Consider the following 19,569-nt stretch of genomic DNA (forward strand, 5'->3'; position numbering starts at 1 on the left):
TAGTTGTCCACAAAGAAGCCGGCATGCTAATTTTTAAATGTTTATCAGTTCATCTCATTCCTCTGTTTAAAAGCAAAGGTTTCCAGTGTTTTGAATAAACTCTAAACCCCATATCATGGTGAGTAAAGCCCTACATGATCTTACATTTCCCCTCCTCTACGACCCAATTTTTTACCCCCCACTCTCCCTCATTCACCGTGTTCAGCTTTCTATTCCTCAACCTCCCCACCTTAATTTTCTCAGACTCTAAATGTGCTCTTCTCTCTGCCTGCAAAAATCTTACTCCGAATCTTCCATAGTTGATTTCTTCACATTATCTCGATCTTGGATCAAATGTTACCTTTTCATAGCGGTCTTCTATGACCACCCTATATAAAACACTGTCACATTATCTTGTTTTATTTTCTTCATAGCAAGAACAGCTCTCAAAAATTCAGCATAAATACTCAAGATGAAAAATGTTAACCTGGTTATTTGTGCCTTGATTCTATTCAGATTATTCTAAGGTCTCGTTCCATTCATTATCTCTTTTCTTCACTTTCTCTCTCCACTGGCTACTTCTATCTATAAAAACTCTCAGCTTTCCCTCTATCATTAAAAACAACAACAAAAAGCTTTCCTTTGGCTCAGCTACCATGGTCAAATTTATGTTTGTTTCTTGCCTCACTTCTCAAAAGAATATATAAATCATATTGTCATTGTTTCCTTATTATATCCTCATTATTTTTTGGTTTCTTACAAGAATACAGGTCATAAGTCCTCTTCCCCACCTTACTGAAGTCAGTCTCCAAAAGGTGATAATGATTTCCCAAAACACAGTGTTTTTTTTTCATTCTGATTTTTTTCTCTACATTGCATTTACTGCCTTTGCTCTATCTCCACGAGTAACATATGCTCATTTTAAGTAAAAGCAGAAAATACAGAATAAAAACTCTACCTCTTGGACATAAAACACTATTACCTTGTGCTATGTATATTTCCAGAGCTTTTCAGTGCCAACATATGAATTTAAAAATAAAACTAAGCCAGAAATACCATACTATATATGCTATTTTGTATACTTAAAAAAACCTTAATACATTACAAGATCTTTGAAGATCAACAGATAACTTTTCAGTATTCTTGTCCCCTCTTTCCATTAGTCCTCACCTAATCTCTATGTTTAGCATGAAAGAGTAACTGAAGAGAACAACAGCGTCTCCTTCTATCATACCAGCCTACCCTTACGCCACTTGTTTTCCCAGTCAAAACTTCTATGTCCTGTATTTTACCAGTCAGAACTTCTTACTACAGTGGATACAATTCAGCTATAAGTATTCAGAAGAAAAAATTTTTAAGATAAACATTAAAATAGCACTCATAAATCTAACCTTTTTCTTACAAGGTCAGTGATCAGAATCTACTGTTACTTGAGTCAGTCTCATCACAATAAATGATTCTAGTGTTTAAAGATGGTGTGCAAGCCAATCAACTGATTTGGTGCTCAAAGAGAAATCTGAAAACAATACTCTTTTTCAATTTAGGAGGAAAGCTGGCTGGTTTAAGCTTATTGAGATGGTATAATTTTTCTGATGTGGCTTATAAATATGGCTACATATACTGTACTTCATGAATAATCTAAGAGATTTTCAGGTTTAATTTTGACTGTACTTAGTTTTTTCCCACCAGATGGAGAATCTATCCCAACATAAGATTTATTTCCGCTATAGTTCCTGAACACACCATTTCCTTTTATATCACATTTATGCCAGTGGTCCATCAATAACGATGCTGTCTGATGTAATTACAGGTTATCTTATAATATCAATTAAACGATAATGACCACATATGCTCATCTCTTAGCTTCTATTCACCTTAATTGGTGATAAACTTTAAAATGAATCTTAATCAGGAACCAGGCTGCTCAACTAAGGATAAATTTCGACTTCTTCAGTTAAAAGTGTTGTGAAGTCTTTTAAAGTAAATAAATAAATAGTAATCATTACAAGTATTCACAAAGATTAGCGTTTTCCCATTTTCTAACTTATAATACAAATAAAAGACAAAATCCTTAACAGGCCCAACAAACAGGTTTGATTAAACAAACATACTCATAATCTGGCTTCTTTGGTATGAATATGTCTTGTGTATCATCTTCCATGTGTTGTAAGTCAGCATAGAGGTCTGCAGTTCCACCTGAATTAAAATTTCCTTGAATACTTTGGCCGTATTGTTGAAGACGCTTCCATAAGTCATTATAAAGACGCAATAATTTAGGGTATTCTCCTTCAAATGCCTGTTTCAAAAACATAGAAGCTGCCAAGCAAAACAATAAAATGGATTAGATAAATGATAAAAAATAAAATGTAGCAAATAAAATTTTCTTTTGTATGTGAAGATGGTGCCAGAAATAGCCTATACTACAGGACAAACCAAAGATGTGTTCTAATAAGGTCTTTCAAAATAATGCCAGTAACAGTAGTTTTCCTCCCAGATTATTTACTGCACGTGATATGTGGACCATATATTTTGAAACTTAATCTATAAGGAAATAGACAAATCAACAATTACAGTTGAAGATCTTCTTTCTCTCAATAAATGATAAAACAAGTACAAAGAAAATCAGTAATTGACATTTATAGAATACTTTATCCAAAACAGCAAAGTAGCCATTATTTTCAAGTACACATGAAACATTTACCAAAATCAATGATTTCTGATAGAAACAGTCTAAATAAATTTAAAAGGTTCCAAGTCATACAAAGTATAAAAACCAAATTTTAGATTAGAAATCAGTAACAGAAATATTTTTAAAATCCTGGATAAATACCTGGAAGTGGAATTACTGGATCATTTCTGTTTTTAATTTCTTTGGAGGAACCTACATACCCTTTCCTAGTGGCTGCGTCAATTTACATTCCCACCCTTTTCTCCACAACCTCATCAACACTTGCTATTTCTTGTCTTTTTGATACTAGCCATTCTAACAGGTTTGAGATTATACCTCATTGTGGTTTTGATTTCCACTTTGCTGATGATTAGTGATGCTGAGTATCTTTTCACGTACCTGTTAGCCATCTATCCGCTGTCTTTGGAAAAATGTCTACTCAGATCCTTTGCCCATTTTTTAACGGAATAGTTTGATGTTTTGCTATGAGTTGTATGGGTTCTATGTATATATTAGATACAAACCCTTTGTCAGGTATATGATTTGCAAATATTTTTTCCCATTCAGTAGGCTGCCCTTCATTTTGCTGATGATTTCTTTTGCTGTACAGAAGCTTTTTTGTTTGATACAGTACCACTTGTTTATTTTTCCTTTTGTTGCCTTTGCTTTTGGAGTCAAATTTGAAAGAAAATCACAATGAGATATGACTAATATACCTGTTAGAATGGCAAAAATTTTTTAAAAATCAAATGTTGGTGAGGATAGAGGAACTGAAACTCTTGTATACTGTTGGTAGAATGGAAAAATTGTATTATCATTCTGCAAAACAGCCTACCATTTTCTTAAACTGTTAAAGATATACCCACCACATGGTCAAACTATTCCTCTTCTACATGTTTATCCAACAGAAAAAAAAAGTATATGTTCATATACAGACTTCTATATGAACATTCAAAGCACCTTTATTTGTAACAGCCCCAAACTGGAAACAACCCAAATGTCCATCAACAAGTGAATGCACACACAAACTACAGTATATCTGCACAATGGAATACTAACCAGAAGTAAATATATAATACAATATGGATGAATCTAAAAACAATCATGCTGCATGAAAGACAAATAAGAATACACAATACATGCTGTATCATTCAATCTGTACACAGCTCTAGGAAAGGTAAACCAATAGATAGTGACAAAAAGCTGGTCAGAATTTGCCTGGGGAAGAAGAAAGGAGATGGCGGGGAGAGGAATTACAAAGGGGTACATGGAAACTTTTGCGGGTGAGAAATACATTCACTGATCTTGACTCGTGATGCTTTCATGGGTGTGCATATACGTCAAAACTTACCAAACTGTACACTTTATGTTCAGTTTACTGTATACCAATTATACTCTAGTAAAGCTGTTTAAAAAAAAAATCTTGGAGAGGACTTCTGTGGAATCTCTCCTTGCTGATGAAGAGGCCATTCACCATGGCCTAAGTGTCCCCACACGTTCTTGCAAGTTATGCCAATGCGAGGCCCTGGTTGCTCTTCATCCAGGCCATTTATAGGTTTGCATTTGTAGCAAGCAACCTTGAAACATGAGGTAACTTTGCCCTGCACACAAAGAGCAGGCCTGCTTACTGCTTATGGCAAAAGCTGTAGATTGTCCAAGCTTAAAGTTCTCACCTGTGACACAAACTCACAGCATACGTACCATTCACATGGGCCCAAACTGCGTCCCCCCAGGAGGCCTGGAGGCACGGGGAACCAACATACAAATATGCCCATACTCACGTGACTTGCTGTGCTGTGAGTAATAAAGTTCTGCTCTGACCCAAGAGTCTCATGTCTTCTGACAATATTCAGAACACTTTGGCAGGCTAGCCTTTTTAAGTAGGGTTAAAAATCTCAGATCCTTCACGGTTCTTGAACTCCTCTAACCTAAACCATATTCCTTTTGTTATATTCTCATAACAATCTGTTCTTTGTCTTCTTTGCATTTACCACAATTTCTAATTTTACTTGTTTAAGGTATGTTTCCCCTACTTGACCAAAAACTCCATAAGGACAAGGACAATACTTGTTTTCTTCAATGCATATTTGGTACTTAACACAGTGCCTGAAATAGTAGAAATTAAATAAATATTTCTTAATGATAAACTAAGTTTTGCTTTTTAATGGACAGTATATACTCACTTTCATAGAAATCTTATCTGCATAGAACAAATCACTGTTGAGGGTTTCAGAGAGCTGAACTTTGACTATACTGTCTCAGTAAATGTGACTGACTAATCAATTCTAATATACTTAAGTCAAACATATTTAAAGCTTACAAATAAATACTGTGGTAAACCCCGAAGCTAAATTCTACCTTACTTTCTTCTATAAGTGGTTATCAAGTATTCACACCAATTACCTATAAACCTGATTATAATCAATTATTTTTTTGATAAATGTAGAACACACACTGCACATCTTAATAATCTAAGAAATCATTTATAGATAGAAAATGACAGTTACTAATTCCCAGTTACTTAGTAATTCATTACTCAGAGCATGCCCTGTGTGAGCAACTCTTCTTTTTGAGTAATAACTAGTGATTCCAACACAGCACTAACATGGAGATGAAATTCATCTTTATTCCAGTACCTTCTTTTATGATGATTTCTCCATAGCAATGAACACTATAAGAAATTATTTATTAGTTTGTGTTGACCATGTTCCTCCTTTAGAATGTAAGTCTAATGAAAACAGGGATATTACCTGACTTGTCTCTGTATTTCCTTTACCTAGAATAACACCAGGCACTGAATTATTGCATGAACAAATGAACTGAATAAAGAATGAAGAGGGGTCTAGGTATGGAATTAAATCATTTCTCCAGATTCTAACAGTCTAGACTTAATTGCCTCACTACTCCCAGACCCCCTGGTTCAACCCTGATGTTTGCTTAATCCCAGAGTTGCAGCACGCACAGCTCTTGCCTTATTCTTAAGCAGCTGTGCTAAATATCAGCCTGTATATATGCTTCTGCCACTGCATCTCCCTGTGTGAAGACTGAATACCTCATCTCTCAGCCACTAACTGGGGTCCTGACCAAGAATAGGCATCACTCCTTAAAACTCCCACCAACCTTCAGACAACCAAATTCTGGTCAATGTAAAAACTAGAAGGTAGGACTTCCCTGGTGGCGCAGTGGTTGAGAGTCCACCTGCCGATGCAGGGGACACGGGTTCATGCCCCGGTCCGGGAAGATCCCACGTGACGCGGAGCAGCTGGGCCCGTGAGCCATGGCCGCTGAGCCTGCGCGTCCGGAGCCTGTGCTCCGCAGCGGGAGAGGCCACAACAGTGAGAGGCCCGCGTACCACAAAACAGAAACAAAAACTGGAAGGTAGATTTATCCACTCAAAAAATATTTGCTGATCATTTACTATATGACAAGTACTGTTGTAAATGCTGCATATGCAGTAGTGAACAAAATAAGCAGAGTTCCTACCCATGAGGAGCTTATATTCTAGTGAAGGAGAAAGACAATAAACAAATCAGTATGTAACATAATGTCAGGCAGTGTTAAGTGCTTTAAAGAATAATAAAGCAAGGTTAGAGAACAGATAGTGATAGGGAGTCACAGTCTATTTACTGCAGACAGGGAGGGCCTCTCTAAGTGAAGCAAGGATAGGACCCATCTGGATATCTGGGGAAAGAATGATTCCGATGGAAGAAACAGCAAATGCAAAGGACTTTAGGTAGGTTATCCCAGTAGAGGCCGCTGCTCTTATTTTAGCAACTTGCCAAGCTCTTTAGATACCTTGGCCTGAGAGGGTCAGCCTCCACACCTAGGTTGAGTCCCTCTTTTTTAAGTACATTGCTACTCATTTCTAGTTCACTCCATTCCTAACTGGCTCAATTCCCAATAAAAACTGTCAGCCTTGCACATAAATCACCTAGCACTATGAAAGTAAAGGAGGCTAGTAATATACTGGGTTTAGTATGTCTTGGAAAATATTATCTGCTTCATAATTGAATTAGATATCTATTGGCTACATAAGAACTTGCCACATATGTAGCTGTTTATTTTTAAAAACACACATTTATTATCTCATAGTTTCTGTGGGTCAGATGTACTGGGTCCTCTGCTTCAGGGTCTCTAACAAGGCTGTAATCAAATTGCCAGCCATGGCTGGAGTCTCATCTGAAGGTTCAAGTGGGGAAGGATATGATGCCAAGCTCATGTGGTTGTTGCCAGGATTCAGTTCCTTATGAAGTGAACTGGATTTAGGGTCTCAGTTCCTAGCTTGCTGTTGGCAAGGGGTCAATCTTAGCTCCTCGCAAAGTGGACCTCCCCAATATGGCTGCTTATCTCATCAAAGCTTGTAATTCAAGAAGGCAATACAGAGAGCTTGCTAGCAACATGGAAGTTATGCTCTTATGTTACCTAATCACACAGGGACATCCCCTTTGCATATTCTATACCTATAGAAGGTATACCTAGGCAAGTTGTACCTGTACTCAAGGGGAAGAGATTATAGAAGGGGGTAAATGCCAGGAGGCAGGGATCACTGGGGACCATCTTAGAATCTACCTGCTCCAATAAAATGAACCATACTTTATTCACATCAACAAAAATTATATAAAAGTCAAATCCTGAGGGCCATACAGCAGTCTGATAAACAGCTACTTTTCAAATACTGATATATTATAGACTATATTACTCCTTCCTAATTAAAACAGTTTCATATTTAAAAAAAACCTGTTTAAAATACTGTTGAAAAAACAGCCCAAACACACTATATAGAAATAGTTCAGAAGTAAATGAAAGTAGCAGAGTGAAATATGGGTAAGTCAGTTGTACCCAAGTTAATGAGTTTTCCTATTACTCATAAAAAGAACTTTTCCTACTGAGTCCCAGAAATCTACTATGGTCCAAGACATATATTAAAAGCAAATGAATGTTTATAGGAACTAAAACTGACTGCAAAAAATTTTATTGAGGATTAATATGCCTTCTGATTTAATTTTAAAATTATGGTTTAATAAAACTAAAATCAGAATAAAAAAGAGACCTTTTTAAAACTCAAAGAAATCCCACTTAAGATGAACAGATATTAAAATTCAAATTTTAAATGGAAAATCTGATCAAAGCCTAAAGCATTAAATTTTGAATGAAGAATCTGAGTTAAAACACACACACACACACACACACAAAACCTAAGATTAGCCACTTGCAAACTGTATACACAAATTATATATGCACACACACATAATTAGGATGGAATAACTGTCTGAAAATAACTGGCTATGGTCCCTAGGAAGTTTCTTAGGTTTTGTTTTTGTTTTGTTTTGTGTTTTTTCATAATAGCAGCAGCACAAAGTCATGGAATCCAATACCAACTGGGTATGCTATGGTGGTATTCTATACCACAACCTTTCCTTTTAGCAGGAATATAAAGCATATACATTCTCCTCCAACTTCTTAACTAGCTAACCTTGAATGCATTTATGATATGAAGATGACCACCCTCGTTATCTCACAATAAAAATAACAGTCACAACAAAAATAAAGGTCACCTTCAATTTCTTACCCTCAATTCCCCTATAAATGTTTCTAGTCTTCAACTTTCTTCACAGGAACAACTGTCCATTCTATACAAGACTAATTCTTCAACTTCCACGCTTAATCTCATCCCATTTCATCTCCTCCAAGACTATTATTCTCTTCTGTATTTTCAGCTTCCAATCAATTAAAAAAAAAAGATTGAACATGCTCTCATTGTATTAAAAAAAACAAAAATACAAATAACATGGCAAATGCTTCCCCTTGACCCTTTAACAGTTTACTTGTAGCCACTGCCCTGTCACCCCTTGCAAGTGTAGTCTACACACACCTCCTTGCCTCCTCCAGGCTGCAACGAGACTTCCAACTGCCACAGTGCTATGGAAACTGTTTTGGGAAAAGTTACAGTATCATTCTGACGGCCGAAAACAGTGGGTACTTTTCTGATCTCCTCTCACTGGATTGCTGTTGATGACTCTCTCCTTTGTGAAACTCTCCATAATCCCATTCTCTCCGGGGTTTTCTACTCTACTGATTTGTTCTTCTTACTCTTCTTTGTTGACTTCTTTCCTCTGCCTTAAATATTCTCCTTGAAACTTAAAAAAACTGTTACTATAGAATTCAAACATATAATATGAAGAGAACCTCTACTTATCCATAACTTATCAACTTGATCTTGTTTTATCTATAACCCTACTCAATCCTCCTCCACTACTGCCAGCTATTTTGAAGCAAATTACAAACATCATGTCATCCATAAATATTTCAGCATGTATCTCTGATAGTAAAGACTATTTAAAAAAAAATAACCACAGTTCTCTTATCACACTTTACAAAATTAACAATCAGCGATCGCATCTGCATGACAGACTTGTGATTTTTTTTTTTTTGGTTTGTATGATTTAGGACCCATAAATAGTCCATATATTATAATTAGTTGATATATCATCAAGCCCCATCTATCATTCCTCTCTTTCCTTTTATTTCTTTTAATTCTTTATTTAAGAAACTGGGTCATATATCCTATACAGCTTCCCACAGTGTGGATTCTGCTGATTGTACCCTCTGATCCCTGTATTTACTGTAGATTATCAACTGTATCTAAAACAGTACATTTCAACCTTGGCTGCATATTGAAACAACTCTGGAAGCTTAAAAAAATACTGGTGCTTGGGTTTCACCCCAGAGACTTTAATGTAATTGCAGTCCAGGCTTTGAGATTTTTAAACATACTCCAAGTGATTCTAATGTGCAACCAAGTTGAAAACCACTGCAATAGATAAGAGATTTGATCTGATTCCAGGGTCAATAATTTCCGGTAAGCCTACTGCATATGTAGCATATGAACTGGTGTACCATTTACCTTTTTTATATTAACAGTCCATTAATAATCATTGCCCAGATCTACTAAGAGACTGCAAAATGAAGATACTGTAACGTTCTTTGTACATTTATTACAGGTGATATTTTTATAAATAAAAACTTATGAAATCAATTATTCAGTTTCTCTGAGATATCGTTTGTAGGAAAGGCAGGAAAAATGTTTTTCTTTTCCCTTTATTTACCACTTTCCAAAGTAAGGAGTAGTATCATCAAGGGTAAGCAATAAGTATTTCTTCACTTACATCATTATGAATTCATGGATTTAGATGTACGTGATGGATTTAAATCACTTGTGATTGTTATCCTTATTGATGTTAAATTTATTCCTTCTCTGGTAGATTATCTACTCAAATTGCTTCCTGAGTCCTATTAATTCAATCCTAATAGTCTTGGTCTTCATATCTTCCTTGCTTTCTAGTATATGGGGTTACAAAATTATCCTGCACATTTCTTGCCCCAGACCGAAAATCAGTCATTTCTCCAAGGACCTTTAATTTCTTTTAATGGGAAATCAACTTTTAAAGCCACAGCATTGGGCTTCCCTGGTGGCGCAGTGGTTGAGGGTCCGCCTGCCGATGTGGGGGGCACGGGTTCGTGCCCCGGTCCGGGAGGATCCCACGTGCCGCGGAGCGGCTGGGCCCGTGAGCCATGGCTGCTGGGCCTGCGCGTCCGGAGCCTATGCTCCGCAGCGGGAGAGGCCACAGCAGTGAGAGGCCCGCGTACCGCCAAAAAAAAAAAAAAAAAAAAAAAAAACCACAGCATTGGTGTCAGAAGGGTTCAGTACTAATGAAATGGTCACTATTTCTAGGGCTTTTCAGTAGACAGAGCTATGAAATGTATGCAAATCAAATTATATATATATATATATATATACACACACGTATTTTAATATCTTTACTGGAGTATATTGCTTTACGATGTTATGTTAGTTTCTGTTGTATAACAAAGTGAATCAGCTATACGTATACACATATATCCCCATATCCCCTCCGGCTTGTGTCTCCCTCCCACCCTCTCTATCCCACCCCTCTAGGTGGTCACAAAGCACAGAGCTGATCTCCCTGTGCTATGCAGCTGCTTCCCACTAGCTATCTATTTTATGTTTGGTAGTGTATATATGTCAATGCTACTCTCTCACTTCATCCCAGCTTACCCTTCCCCCTCCCCGTGTCCTCAAGCCCATTCTCTACGTCTGTGTCTTTATTCCTGTACTGACCCTAGGTTCGTCAGAACCATTTTTTTTTTTTTAGATTCCATATATATGTATTAGCATACGGTATTGGTTTTATTCTTTCTGACTTACTTCACTCTGTATGACACACTCTTGGTCCATACACTTCACTACAAAAAACTCAATTTAGTTTCTTTTTATGGCTGAATAATATTCCATTGTATATATGTGCCACATCTTTACACATTCACCTGTCGATGGACACTTTGGTGGCTTCCATGTCCTGGCTATTGTAAATAGAGCTGCAACGAACATTGTGGTACATAACTCTTTTTGAATTATGGTTTTCTCAGGGTATATGCCCAGTAGTGGGATTGCTGGGCCATACAGCAGTTCTGTTTTTAGTTTCTAAGGAACCTCCATACAGTTCTCCACAGTGGCTGTGTAAATTTACATTCCTACCAAAACGGCAAGAGGGTTCCATTTTCTCCACACCCTCTCCAGCATTTATTGTTTGTAGACTTTTTGATGATGGCCATTCTGACAGGTGTGAGGTGATACATCATTGTAATTTTGATGTGCATTTCTCTAATGATTAGTGATGTTGAGCACCCTTTCATGTGTTTGTTGGCAATCTGTATATCTTCTCTGGAGAAATGTCTATTTAGGTCTTCTGTCCATTTTTGATTGCATTGTTTGTTTTTTGGATATTGAGCTGCATGAGCTGCTTGTATATTTTGGAGATTAATCCTTTGCCAGTTGCCTCATTTACAACTATTTTCTCCCATACTGAGGTTTGTCTTTTCATCTTGTTTATGGTTTCCTTTGCTGTGCAAAAGCTCTTACGTTTCATTAGGTCCCATTTGTTTGTTTTTATTTCCATTTCTCTAGGAGGTGGGTCAAAAAGGATCTTGCTGTAATTTATGTCATAGAGTGTTCTGCCCATGTTTTCCTCTAGGAGTTTTATAGTGTCTGGCATTACATTAAGGTCTTTAATCCATTTTGAGTTTATTTTTGTGTATGCTGTTAAGGAGTGTTCTAATTTCATTCTTTACACGGTCCAGTTTTCCCAGCACCACTTATTGAAGAGGCTGTCTTTTCTCCACTGTATATTCTTGCCTACTTTATCAAATATAAGGTGACCATATGTGTGTGGGTTTATCTCTGGGCTTTCTATCCGGTTCTGTTGATCTATATTTCTGTTTTTGTGCCAGTACCATATTGTCTTCATTACTGTAGCTTTGTAGTATAGTCTGAAATCAGGATGCCTGAGTCCTCCAGCCTCATTTTTCATTCTCAAGATTGCTTTGGCTATTTGGGGTCTTTTGTATTTCCATACAAATTCTGAATTATTTGTGCTAGTTCTGTGAAAAATGCCATCAGTAGTTTGATAGAGATTGCACTGAATCTGTAGATTGCTTTGGGTAGTATAGTCATTTTCACAATGTTGATTCTTTCAATCCAAGAACATGGTATATCTCTCCATGTGTTTGTATCATCTTTAATTTCTTTCATCAGTGTCTTATAGTTTTCTGCATACAGGTCTTTTGTCTCCTTAGGTAGGTTTATTCATAGGCATTTTATACTTTGTGTTGCAATGGTAAATGGGAGTGTTTCCTTAATTTCTCTTTCAGATTTTTATTTACTAGTGTATAGGAATGTAAGAGATTTCTGTGCATTAATTTTGTATCCTGCTACTTTACCAAATTCATTCATTAGCTCTACTAGTTTTCTGGTGGCATCTTTAGGATTCTCTATGTATAGTATCATGTCATCTGCAAACACTGACAGTTTTACTTCTTCTTTTCCGATTTGGATTCCTTTTATTTCTTTTTCTTCTCTGATTGCTGTGGCTAAAACTTCCAAAACTATGTTGAATAATAGTGGTGAGAGTGGGTAACCTTGGCTTGTTCCTGATCTTAGTGGAAGTGGCTTCAGTTTTTCACCATTGAGAACAATGTTGGCTGTGGGTTTGTCATAGATGGCCTTTATTATGTTGAGGTAAGTTTCCTCTATGCTTAGTTTCTGGAGGGTTTTTATCATAAATCAGTGTTGAATTTTGTCAAACGCTTTTTCTGCATCTACTGATATGATCATATGGTTTTTCTCATTCAATCTGTTAATATGGTGTATCACATTGACTGATCGGCATATACTGAAGAATCCTTGCATTCCTGGGATAAACCCAACTTGATCATGGCACATGATCCTTTTAATGTGCTGTTGGATTCTGTTTGCTAGTATTTTGTTGAGGATTTTTGCATCTATGTTCATCAGTGATATTGGCTTTGTAGTTTTCTTTTACTGTGACATCTCTGTCTGGTTTTGGTATCAGGGTGATGGTGGCCTCGTAGGATGAGTTTGGGAGTGTTCCTCCCTCTGCTATATTTTGGAAGAGTTTGAGAAGGATAGGTGTTAACTCTTCTCTAAATGTTTGACAGATTCGCCTGTGAAGCCATCTGGTCCTGGGCTTTTGTCTGCTGGAAGATTTTTAATCACAGTTTCAATTTCAGTGCTTGTGACTGGTCTCTTTATATTTTCTATTTCTTCCTGGTTCAGTCTCAGAAGATTGTGCTTTTCTAAAATTTGTCCATTTTTTCCAGGTTGTCCATTTTACCGGCATATAGCTGCTTGCAGTGATCTCTCATGATCCTTTGTATTTCTGCAGTGTCAGTTGTTACTTCTCCTGTTTCATTTCTAATTCTATTGATTTGAGTCTTCTCCCTATTTTTCTTGATGAGTCTGGCTAACGGCTTATCAAATTTTGTTTATCTTCTCAAAGAACCAGCTTTTAGTTTTATTGATCTTTGTTACTGTTTCCTTCATTTCTTTTTCATTTATTTCTGATCTGGTGTTTATGACTTCTTTCCTTCTGCTAACTTGGGTTTTTTTTGTTGTTGTTGCTCTTTCTCTAATTGCTTTAGGTGTAAAGTTAAGTTGAGATGTTTCTTGCTTCTTGAGGTAGGATTGTATTGCTATAAACTTCCCTCTTAGAACTGCTTTTGCTGTATCCCATAGGTTTTGGATCATTGTGTTTTCACTGTCATTTGTTTCTAGGTATTTTCTGATTTCCTCTTTCATTTCTTCAGTGATCTCTTGGTTATTTAGTAGCGTATTGTTTAGCCTCCATGTGTTTGTATTTTTTACAGTTTTTTCCCTGTAATTGATATTTACTCTCACAGCACTGTGGTTGGTAAAGATACTTGATATGATTTCAATTTTCTTATATTTACGAAGGCCTGATTTGTGACCTAAGATATGATCTATCCTGGAGAATGTTCCATGAGCACTTGAGAAGAAAGTGTATTCTGTTGTTTTTGGATGGAATGTCCTATAAATATCCATTAAGTCCATTTTGTTTAATGTGTCATTTAAAGCTTGTGTTTCCTTATTTATTTTCCTTTTGGATGATCTGTCCATTGGTGAAAGTGGGGTGTTAAAGCCCCCTATTATTACTGTGTTACTGTCAATTTCCCCTTTAATGGCTGTTAGCATTTGCCTTATGTATTGAGGTGCTATGTTGGGTGCATAAATATTTACAATTGTTATATCTTCTTCTTGGACTGATCCCTTGATCCTTATGTAGTGTCCTTCTTTAGCTCTTGTAATAGTCTTTATTTTTTTTTTATTTTATTTTTTTTTTGTGGCAAGCGGGCCTCTCACCATTGTGGCCTCTCCTGTTGCGGAGCACAGGCTCTGGACATGCAGGCTCAGCGGCCATGGCTCACGGGCCCAGCTGCTCCGCGGCATGTGGGATCTTCCCGGACCAGGGCACGAACCCGTGTCCCCTGCATCAGCAGGCAGACTCTCAACCACTGCGCCACCAGGGAAGCCCCAACAGTCTTTATTTTAAAGTCTATTTTGTCTGATACGAGAATTGCTACTCCAGCTTTCTTTTTTCATTTGCATGGAGTATCTTTTTCCATCCCCTCACTTTCAGTCTGTACATGTCCCTAGGTCTGAAGTGGGTCTCTTGTAGACAGCATATATATGGGTCTTGTTTTGTATCCACTTAGCCAGTCTGTCTTTTGCTTGGAGCATATTTAATCCATTTACATTTAAGGTAATTATCATTATGTATGTCCCTATTACCATTTTCTTAATTGTTTTGGGTATGTTATTGTAGGTCTTTTCCTTGTCTTGTGTTTCCTGCCTAGAGAAGTTCCTTTAGCATTTGTTGTAAAGCTTGTTTGATGGTGCTGAATTCTCTTCACTTTTGCTTGTCTGTAAAGGTTTTAATTTCTCCATCAAATCTGAATGAGATCCTTGCTGGGTAATCTTGGTTGTATGTTTTTCCCTTCATCACTTTAAACATGTCCTGCCACTCCCTTCTGGCTTGCTGAGTTTCTGTTGAAAGATGAGCTCTTAATCTTATGGGGATTCCCTTGTAGGTTATTTGTTGCTTTTCCCTTGCTGCTTTTAATATGTTTTCTTTGTATTTAATTTTTGATTGTTTGATTAATATGTGTATTGGAGTGTTTCTCCTTGGATTTATCCTGTATGGGACTCTCTGTGCTTCCTGGACTTGATTAACTATTTCCTTTCCCATGTAAGGGAAGTTTTCAAGTATAATTTCTTCAAATATTTTTTCAGTCCCTTTCTTTTTCTCTTCTTCTCTGGGACCCCTATAATTCAAATGTTGGTGCGTTTAATGTTGTCCCAGAAGTCTCTGAGACTGTCCTCAATTCTTTTCATTCTTTTTCGTTTACTGCGCTCTGTGGTAGTTATTTCCACTATTTTATCTTCCAGGTCACTTATCCGTTCTACTGCTTCAATTATTCTGCTATTGATTACTTCTTGAGTATTTTTAATTTCATTTACTGTGTTGTTCATCATTGTTTGTTTGCTCTTTAGTTCTTCTAGGTCCTTGTTAAACATTTCTTGTATTTTCTCCATTGTATTTCCAAGATTTTGGATCATCTTGTCTATCATTAGTCTGAATTCTTTTTCAGGTAGAGTGCCTATTTCCTCTTCATTTGTTTGGTCTGCTGGGTTTTTACTTTGCTCCTTCATCTGCTGTGTATTTCTCTGTCTTCTCATTTTGTTTAACATACTGTGTTTGGGGTCTCCTTTTTGCAGGCTGCAGGTTTATAGGTCCTACTGTATTTGGTGTCTGCCCTCAGTGGGTAAGGTTGGTTGAGTGGGTTGTGTACGTTTCCTGGTGGAGTGGACTGGTGCTTGTGTTCTGGTGGATGAGGCTGGATCTTGTCTTTCTGTAGGCAGGACCACATCTGGTGGTGTGTTTTGGGGTGTCTGTGGACTTATTATGATTTTAGGCAGCCTCTCTGCTAATGGGCGGGGTTGTGTTCCTGTCTTGCTAGTTGTTTGGCATGGGGTGTCCAGCACTGGAGTCTGCTGGTCGTTTGGTGGAGCTGGGTCTTAGCACTGAGATGGAGATCTCTGGGAGAGCTCTCGCCAATCAATATTACGTGGCGTCTGGAAGTCTCTGGTGGTCCAATGTCCTGAACTTGGCTCTCCCACCTCAGAGGCTCAGGCCTGACACTTGGCCAGAGCACCAAGACCATGTCAGCCACACAGCTTACATGTAAGTGGGTTAAATTCTCCAATCCAAAGGCACAGGGTGGCTGGCCTTCTGTGCTTCTCTCGGTCTTCCAGCCGGGCGTTGTCCTCCGTGCCTGGTCAATATGCATAGTCTGCTTATGATCCAGGTCCAGCTGCATTCCCTAGCGTCTAGAAGAAGCAGCCGTCGCCCCCATCCTCTCCTATCCCTGCCACAACTCGTCACCAAATAATATATTTTTAAAGAAAAAATACCTTATCAGTTGATCTCACCCATTTTTATATGTTGTTTCACCTATGCTGAAAATCCAGACTCAGTTTGATACCAACATAATTATTTATTTACACCACACCACACAAACAACTGTCTGAATATAACAATAACAATACTATCAATAACATGGTTATGGGAAAGAGGTAATGTGTTTTTCGGGAAGTTCTTGTTATCCTGTAAGTATATCCCACTAGGGCTATAAAAAATCATTATTGTGGGGCTTCCCTGGTGGCACAGTTGTTGAGAGTCCGCCTGCCGATGCAGGGCACACGGGTTCGTGCCCCGGCCCAGGAAGATCCCACATGCCGCAGAGCAGCTGGGCCCGTGAGCCACAGCCGCTGAGCCTGTGCATCCGGAGCCTGTGCTCCGCAACAGGAGAGGCCACAACAGTGAGAGACCCGCGTACCACAAAAAAATAATAATAATAATAATTACTGTGTTTAAAAGTAAAGTAGTCATAAAATAGATAAACAACAAGGACCTACTACTGCTGCATAGCACAGGGAACAATATTCAATACCTTGTAATAACCTATAATGGAAAAGAGTCTGAAAAAGAATATATATATTCAGTTATATACATATAACCGAATCACTTTGCTGTAGACCTGAAACTAACACAACCTTATAATTTAAACATACTTCAATTTAAAAAAGAGGTTTTAAAAAAAAGAAAGTAAAGTAGTCAAATGAGTAAAAAGTCAAATGAAAGACTGCCTCTCTGTGTGGTTATGCCACCAACTGGACACATTATTGCATTAATACTTTACTTTTGATTTTTAGTAATTTCTTCTTTCATTTTAATTTTGTTTTATAACTATATAAAATACTTATATAAGTTCAAAACTAAATCTCCACAACAAAGTATACTCATAGAAGTCTAGGTTTCATCCCTGTCCTCTCCTATGTATCCTTCACACACTCCCTCCCCCAACTACTGGTAACCATTTTGTTCTGGATTTTATGGTTTATCCTTCTATTTCTTAAAAATATGGGCCAAGGGCTTCCCTGGTGGTGCAGTGGTTGGGAGTCCGCCTGCCGATGCAGGGAACGCGGGTTCGTGCCCCAGTCCAGGAAGATCCCATGTGCCGCAGAGCAGCTGGGCCCGTGAGCCGTGCCCGCTGAGCCTGCGCGTCTGGAGCCTGCGCTCCACAATGGGAGAGGCCACAACAGTGAAAGGCCTGCATATCGCAAAAAAAAAAAAAAAAAAAAAAAAAAAAATATGGGCCAAAATGTGTATTTACTTATACCACTCCCTTTCTTATTAGTACACTGTAGACATATTTCTCTATAACTTGGAGATTGCTCCATAGTAGTATATAAAGATATTCTTCATTCCTTCTTTTTCTTTCTCATCCCTTTTATAGCTGCATGGTATTCCATTCTATGGATGTACCATAGTTTGTTTACCTAATCCCCTAGTGATGAACATTTGGGCTGTTTTCAGTTTTTTTTCCAAATAATGAGGCAATGAACAGCCTTGTGAATATGTCTCTTCATGCTTTTCCTAGTGCATTTATGGAATAGATCCTTAGAAGTAGAGTTGCTGAGTAAAAAAGCAACTGCTTACATAATTTTGTTAGATACTTATATACTTTGTCAGGTAATTTTGTTAGAAACTCCCCTCTATAAGATTTGTATGCTAATTAGCATTGCATTAGAGTGACTATTTTCTCATAAGTTTGCCATGTGTTATCAAACTTTTTTTTACTTTTTTGCTAGTTTGATAGATGAGAAATGGTGTTTCTGTATACTTTTATTTTGCATCTTTCTATTTATAGGTGACACTGAGCATCTTTTACAAATGCTTAAGAAATACCTACACTTTTTTTGGTAGGGTTGTTGGCCTTTTTCTTCTTATTTTAGAAGCTTTTTATATATTAGCGATACTAACTCCTTTTCTTTGATATGTTATAAATATTTTTCTAGTTTGTCATTGTCATTTTATTTGCTTAAGGGTTTCTTTGCCATGTAAATTTTTTAACATAGTCAAATTATCAATCTTTTCATCACTGCTTCTGGATATTAAATCAGAGAAGCTGCTTGTTCACTTGTGTTTCTTCTGGCACTTGAATGGTTTCATATTTCACATTTAATTCTTTGATCCACTTGTAATTTACCCTGCTGTGTGAGTAAAGTGGGGATTTTTTTTCTCTTAGCTCTTTTTATCTCAATCTCCTCTTCAACTCTGAGCACTTTATTCATTTCCATAACTACTGGATCACTTTTATCCATTCAACAAATCTCCATGGAAGATTTAATTAAATATCTTAGTCTCATATTTGCTTTCTTCTTTTACCTCAGTGAAAACTGCTTCATAGTTTATAACTAATGATATAAAATACTCACTGTAAAAAATCAAATAAAGGCATAAGAAAAAAAGTAAATGTTACCTGGTATCCTATTACCCTACAATAATCATGCTAACATTTTTTCACCATGCTTCTGTGTCCCTGTTTATCACATATACATACTGTTGTTTGTGTTCTAAACGTACTTCATATTTTAGGGTCTCATTTACCTTATAAGTGCTTACTATTTTTTTAATGAGAAGTATTTTTATTTCACAGTTTGGTTTTCTCCTCAGATTTCCTAATACTTAAAGCCTTTAATATTTTTTTTTAATTTTAACATCTTTATTGGGGTATAATTGCTTTACAATGGTGTGTTAGTTTCTGCTTTATAACAGAGTGAATCAGTTATACATATACATATGTTCCCATATCTCTTCCCTCTTTGTCTCCCTCCCTCCCACCCTCCCTATCCCACCCCTCCAGACAGCCACAAAGAACCGAGCCGGTTTCCCTGTGCCATGCGTAAAGCCTTTAATATTAATTTAACACTTTAGGGATCCATTTCAACAGGATGTTTATTTTGTATTAAGCACTGTGCTATGTGATAGGAATGTAATATGGAATAGAAAGAAGTACACAGAAACGCGTTCTCTAGAGCCTAGTGGGAGACACAGCGAGGCAAGGAGGTGAGCCAGTAAATGCAGTGGGGTAAGGACTGAAACTGGGAACATGTCAGAGTT

At 37.2% G+C, this 19,569-nt stretch overlaps 1 protein-coding gene across 1 annotated transcript in view; it reads right to left on the minus strand.

The window, feature by feature from the left end:
• The window catches only part of LOC103084041 (conserved oligomeric Golgi complex subunit 5), a gene marked incomplete at its 3' end in the record, with an annotated part of 235,716 nt that overhangs the window by 7,555 nt on the left and 208,592 nt on the right, over window positions 1–19,569 (minus strand). Inside the window, exon 12 of the mRNA XM_007455380.1 lies at window positions 2,091–2,295. Coding sequence (XP_007455442.1) covers window positions 2,091–2,295 — 205 coding nt within the window. The remainder of the gene's footprint in view (window positions 1–2,090; window positions 2,296–19,569) is intronic.

This window comes from Lipotes vexillifer, unplaced genomic scaffold, assembly GCF_000442215.2.
Source record: "Lipotes vexillifer unplaced genomic scaffold, Lipotes_vexillifer_v1.1 scaffold1578, whole genome shotgun sequence".
Classification (NCBI taxonomy): Eukaryota; Metazoa; Chordata; class Mammalia; order Artiodactyla; family Lipotidae; genus Lipotes; species Lipotes vexillifer.